Source organism: Leptinotarsa decemlineata, unplaced genomic scaffold (genome assembly GCF_025532065.1).
Source record: "Leptinotarsa decemlineata unplaced genomic scaffold, Ldec_3_MD MMD2_tig00001064_RagTag_RagTag, whole genome shotgun sequence".
NCBI classification, from domain to species: Eukaryota; Metazoa; Arthropoda; class Insecta; order Coleoptera; family Chrysomelidae; genus Leptinotarsa; species Leptinotarsa decemlineata.
Genome location: NW_027412558.1, coordinates 5,841,615 through 5,847,614, shown reverse-complemented (window position 1 = coordinate 5,847,614; position 6,000 = coordinate 5,841,615). Strand labels below are relative to the sequence as shown.

Here is a 6,000-nt window from a genome sequence, read left to right as displayed (position 1 = left end):
TGTTCGAGTCTTTAATCAGGCGAATTACTCTTTTTTGGATGGAATCCAGCAGCTTCAGGGTATGCTAAGGGGAGGAGTTCCATACATGAGAGAAATACTCTGAACTTTATAAAGCATCAAAAGTTGCTGCGGTATGTATAGTTTTCTGGTTCGGGACAGAATTCCAAGCTTTTGAGAAGCAGCTTTTGCAATTCCAACGGCATGATTGTGCCAAGACATATTGGTGACTATTTTAACCCCCAACAAACTCATTAAAGCAGAAAGGGGAAATGTCTGTCCTGACATTGTTATATCTGGTTCGGATATATACCTTTTCGAAGAAAACCAATACCTGGGTTTTCGAGGCATTGAATTGAACCTGGGTACTTCCACCCAAATTCGAAATCACCTCTTGATCCTCATCAAGATTAGCAACCTCCTGCTGCCGATGAAGATATGCTTCCGTAGCCGATGTCCTGGAATCCAAATGGAATGACGAGACAAGTGTGCTGTCGTCAGCAAAGCAAAATATTGGATTGTCGAAAATAATCGATTCTTCATGTTCCAGAACTCGATCGTCTACTTTTTTTACAGTGATTAGCGTTTCCGTACAAATAAACTCCCCGATGTCTCTAATACTTTTTCTATATGAAAAAGGATACCAGTGAGTCCCCATATTTTTCTTCCTCTGAGGAGATCACAAATATATCTAACAAGTTCATACTAATCGTAAGTTACATGAGGATTAGTTTTCTCGGCATCAGCCTTCAACAAACACATTTATAGAAATACTGACATCAAACATAAATCATGCATGGATGCCGCTCCCCACGTCCCACTACGGTCCTGCTCGAATCTAAGACAGTTGAAAAGCGTGGGGAGAGATTTCAAAGTAACCCGCTGTAAATAAAACAAAACATTATAAAAGTTTCAGACAATGTCACTTAATGTGGTTCAATTCTCGGGAGGTGATATCAGTGAAATCAATTGATGAAAGTTCTTAATATGTGTACTGACAAGAATGAACGCGGGTGAGTCGATGATTGAAGATTTTTTGGCATGATGATGTGAAATTGGCTCTAATGATCATATCGGATCAGTTGTGAGGATAGTCTTAGTATAAATCCAAAACCTGTGAGAAAAGTGGTTTCACTCTCAATGCGCTAATTTCTGTTCCTTTCGATTTATCTGAAATATTTTCAACTGAATTGAAATCCAGTGAAATCAATGAATTTCTCATAAACAATCACAAATATAAGGAGAAGGTAATGTTTTTAACAAAATAGAAATGTATATGTTGATACCCCTGATTAAATATTAGGTTTTACTCTCAGATCTGCAGAGGAATTATCTCTCTCTGCCTTAAAAATTATATATTGTTCAAATGTTGAATTCATAATCGAATATATAATATATAACAATTTGGTCCATTCATATAATGTCGATATTGATATGCTTGAAAGTGTTCAAAACAAGTTTTTACGGTACTCTGCTCACACACTGGCATATCATATTGGTGAATATAACTATAAAACTATATTGGACATTTTAAATTTGAATACTCTGGCTCATAAAAGTTCAGAATCAACTTTTAGGCTAATTCGCATAATATTGTTGAACTTATAACTTCAAATCTGAATCCAAAGAGAACAAAAAATTCAAAAATCTTCAAAAGTACCCTTTCATCATACTAACTATGGCCAGAATGAGTCTATAGATAGAATTTTGAGATTTGCTAATACTTATGCTAATACAATGTGGATTTAGAACTTTTCAATTCTTCTTTGGAATTATTTGAAAAGACTGAAAAGATTGTAGTTATTTGGCTTTTGTCTTTCTTTTTTTATATTATTTCCTTTAATCTAGCTGATAGTACATATATGTGAATTTGATAAAATATGCAATGCCGTAAAAAATAAATGAATTAATAGTGTATTACCAAACTCAGATTGTTAGCAAGATGCATAGGACCTGGTGTTATCTCTTGGACCCCTTTCCTATGTAAAATATTATGTTGAATGCTCTCGACCTACGGCACTTTTCATAAAGAAATAAAAAGCGATACAATTTTCAGCATTCCATTTCCAGAGGTGCTGAATACAACTCAAGTGACGAAACTTGACAATGTCCAGTTGGCACTTCAATTCTCAATGTTGTTCACATTAAATTGATATCAGGGTAAATAATTTTCAACATTATGGTTGATAAATTGAAGGTCTCAACAAAATACGAGTGACAGATTTCGAATCCTGCACCATCTGCCTTCGCCAAATTTAGACAAAACAAAATCGAATCGGTCGAAAAACCAGGGTTTCAATGTATCTTTGTTGTTAGCAAAGTTACACAAAATGTCAATTATACTAGGCTGCAAAAAATGTTCCTCCCCATAATTTTCATTCATGATGACATGATTTTAAAATGCAAATTGGATACAACACAGATTTTAAATATTATGTTTATTTAATTATATAAAACGATATCTGTTATTGAAGTTCCTAACAACAATGAAAAAATACTACGGCTTGAGTTTTATAGTGGAAAATGCTATTATTACAGTCACAAGTTGGAAAATATCAGTTTGAAATTCCATTATGATGATGTAATTCAAGTTATTCTGTAGATTATTTCCTTTTCATCGTTCCTATCGGAGTTTCTCGATGAATCGACTAAGAGATTCCTATACTAATTTCAGCTACTGAGATTGTATTTGAATCATCGTAGTCTATATGTCGAGTGTGACGGTAATAAATTGGGTGTATTTTTTGCACAGTCGGGGGTTCCCCGAAAATCTAATTTGGGGCCGCTGTTATTTTTACTTTTTATAGATGATGAATGCACTTTGATACAATCAACAAAACTGATTTTTGTAAATGATTTGTAGCTTTCCAGGGAAACACGTGTTTCACTTGATTGTCTGTTGCTCTAGAAGGATTTGAACCCACTCCAAAAGTAGTCATGAGAACAAAATCTTTCGCAATCTTGGAAAATGTTGAACTGGTACAAGTATGACTTATACTTGTACCAGTTCAATTATACTATTGATAATATCGACTTAGGAATCTTATTCGAATATGAACTCACATTTAATACACACATTGAAAATACTGTTCAGAGAGCCTTCTAAGTCGCTGAAATTAAGAAACTGTAGGGAGTTTAGATGATTTTAATGTATTCGGTTGGTTCACTATAGTTTGGTACGTAGTGAACTAGAATATTGTGATTCTATGTGGAATCCTTATCGAAAATAAATTGTAGCTTCGGAAGGTGTTCAGAAGAAATTCCAATCGTCTAAAAGAAAAATTCGTTCAGGCCAGTCTCAAATTACTCACACTGTAGGCTAATGGACTGAAACGTATCAGAAAACAACTAATCTCCTGGCTAATACCACGAAGGGCGTTGGATTATATCTAACAGGAGTCAGTGCAGGATTCTCCACTAAAGTTATTCCTGCATCTGCTTTCAGCGATACAACTGCCGAAAGCGATTTTCAATTATTGGTACACACTTGCAGACAGGTTTCGGACTCTTTGGCCACTCGTCAGTGCAAGGTAGTATCATCAACATGAAGTCGATGATTTCCGATAATTGAAAATCGAATTCCTTCGGAGTATCATTTCTCGAACTAAGCTGAAATGGACAACAAACAACATGTTTGTCAACGCATCATCTGCCCGTGAACGAGGTTACCAACCACATACCCAAAATTTGTATAATTTCTCGTATAAGGAAGGAAACTGGCTATGAATCAAATTTTCTTAAGAAAGGAATTCTTCGAGTTTCCGTATTATAAGAAAAATGGAAACAATCTCGTTAGATACATAAGTCTTCTGAATGAATTAATTTTTGTGAGAAAAAGACGTGAAATTGCAGATCTCATTTTCATCTACAAACTGATGTATAGTGCCATGGACTCACCAGCTATATTGCCCCAAATTAATTTCAATGTCCCTCGATATACGTTCAGATCGAATGTCACCATTTCTGCACCATTTCTACAATTCGGAAACCTTCGTATGCCGAAGTGTCAATAAATACTCTATAGTTCATTTTTCCCCACCCTGAATCAATTAAGAAATAGTTTGTATAGATTAGTTTTTTACTGAATGTCAAAATATTCACTCAAACTTTCATTTATCTAGAAGTAGTTACCTGCTTCATTAATGTATACCTCTTTTAATGGGCGCTAGCCTATTGGATATATTATAATAATGACTAAATAAACAGAAATCGACTAGCATTTCGGCTGGTCATTATCCATTGTAGCGTCTTTCAATGTGCATAATATATTGACGAAAACTTTCACCCTGCTCATCTGATACGGTACTGAGATTTTCAAGAAATAAATCTGCGTGTGAGTGTCAGAAATAAATTTTGGCTGATATTTGGCATTCTGAAGCTCCATAAGCAGAAAGAAGTTTTTGAATGATTCAATAAGATGACAGACTTCCACAAAATTTCAGTTTCGCAGTTTCTAGGAAATTTCGTTTTGAAATGTTGAGAGCCTGAATCATCTTGGTCATACCTTTTGTCACTTGACTCTGAGATGCATTTCATAATTATTTTTATATATTTTTTATATATTTTTCATATATTATATAGATGCATTTCAAAGTTCAGGTGTCAAGCTTTTTTTGTGACTGAGTTTTCATTTTGAAAAAGCAAAACTTAGTGTATCCTCCTTGCGATCCATAAGTCTAGCTACGATTGAAATCAGCACAAATATTCCATTTTCTTCTGGTAATACCATCAGTCTTTTATGCCGTAGATCGCATTGAAAATATTTTGGAACACCTACCTCAGTGTATCAGCATTTCTGTATACCAAATTTGGGGTTTCACAAGGTTGCATTCTAGAACCTCTTTTATTCAACATCTACATCTCGGATTTCTATAAAAGTATTAAAGTTTGCACTATTCATCACTACGCTGGTGATACTCAAATTTACCTATCTTTTGGGAAAGGCAACCTTGAAGCACAAGAACTCATAGATGAAGATGTCAATTCGCTATACAACATTTCATTGGCACCTAACATGAAATTTAATACAGAAAAATCATCTAAAAGCAATTCGTTTATCTGATAGATAAACGAATTGCTTTTAGAAAACAACCTGATTATTTATATTACAGGCTTGTTATCTTTTCCCAGACTTAACTATTATACTCGAAATGGATTTGTCTTGGTCATTCCCAAATATAGCTCGGAATTTTCTACTCGTAGTTTTTCCTATATTCCCTCTAAACTGTATAATAAATTGCCCAGTGATTTCACACGATAATGACATTTAAAAATGCTTGAAACTTCTTCTTAAATCCTAGTAATTAGTGCTCTGTATGTCAATTTTTGCTAAGCTCTTATTATTACTCATTTCAATTGTATTATTGTGTTATCTCCTATTCTGTCCTTCTTTTTAATATAATTTTTTAGTGTGTATTTTTGTACAGTTAATTTAAAAAACAGCTTATGCTGATAATCCACCTGTTAATCTAATTAACTTCTATCATTTGTGTCCACATTTCTTTCTTTTTTAGATGAATAAAGTAGATTCATTATTATTATATTTCTCAATATTTTTCTTTCGATTAACATCTTCATAGTCAGGTCATACAATTTCCCGTTATTGTATGACCTGACTAGTAATCTTTTCTCTAAAAAGAAACGACAAAAATAAATGTTATGATTTATAGCTGAATATGTAATGATAGTGAATAAAATTATACAAAACCAGATTTCTGTGGAATTCAATGAATGAAACGTCAAACTGAGAATACTAGATCATAACAAACAATATAAAAAGTTTCTCTGCCTCATTTTCAGATTATATTCCATTACTAAAGTGAATTTTTCCATTTTGGAGCCTTTCTCTATTAGACAAATGTAACTTTACCCTCCACAAATGAACCAAATCTCATATTCCTTGACTAGAATTAAAAGTTTGTGTTTGCCAACATTTTTCCAAGTCTTCGAACGTCTGAAAACTTCTCGAAAGATTTTAAATGAACTATATTAGAGACGAAACTT

At 33.5% G+C, this 6,000-nt stretch overlaps 1 protein-coding gene across 3 annotated transcripts in view; it reads left to right on the top strand.

The window, feature by feature from the left end:
* Positions 1-883: 883 nt before the first annotated feature.
* pippin (solute carrier family member pippin) overlaps positions 884-6,000 on the top strand; it is a 43,871-nt gene continuing 38,754 nt past the window's right edge. For 2 of the 3 annotated variants that reach the window (XM_074175571.1, XM_023160681.2), the window contains exon 1: positions 884-1,010. In XM_074175571.1, the coding sequence (XP_074031672.1) occupies positions 970-1,010 (41 nt within the window). In that variant the 5' untranslated portion in view covers positions 884-969. The remainder of the gene's footprint in view (positions 1,011-6,000) is intronic. The other variant, XM_074175570.1, reaches the window with a different exon arrangement.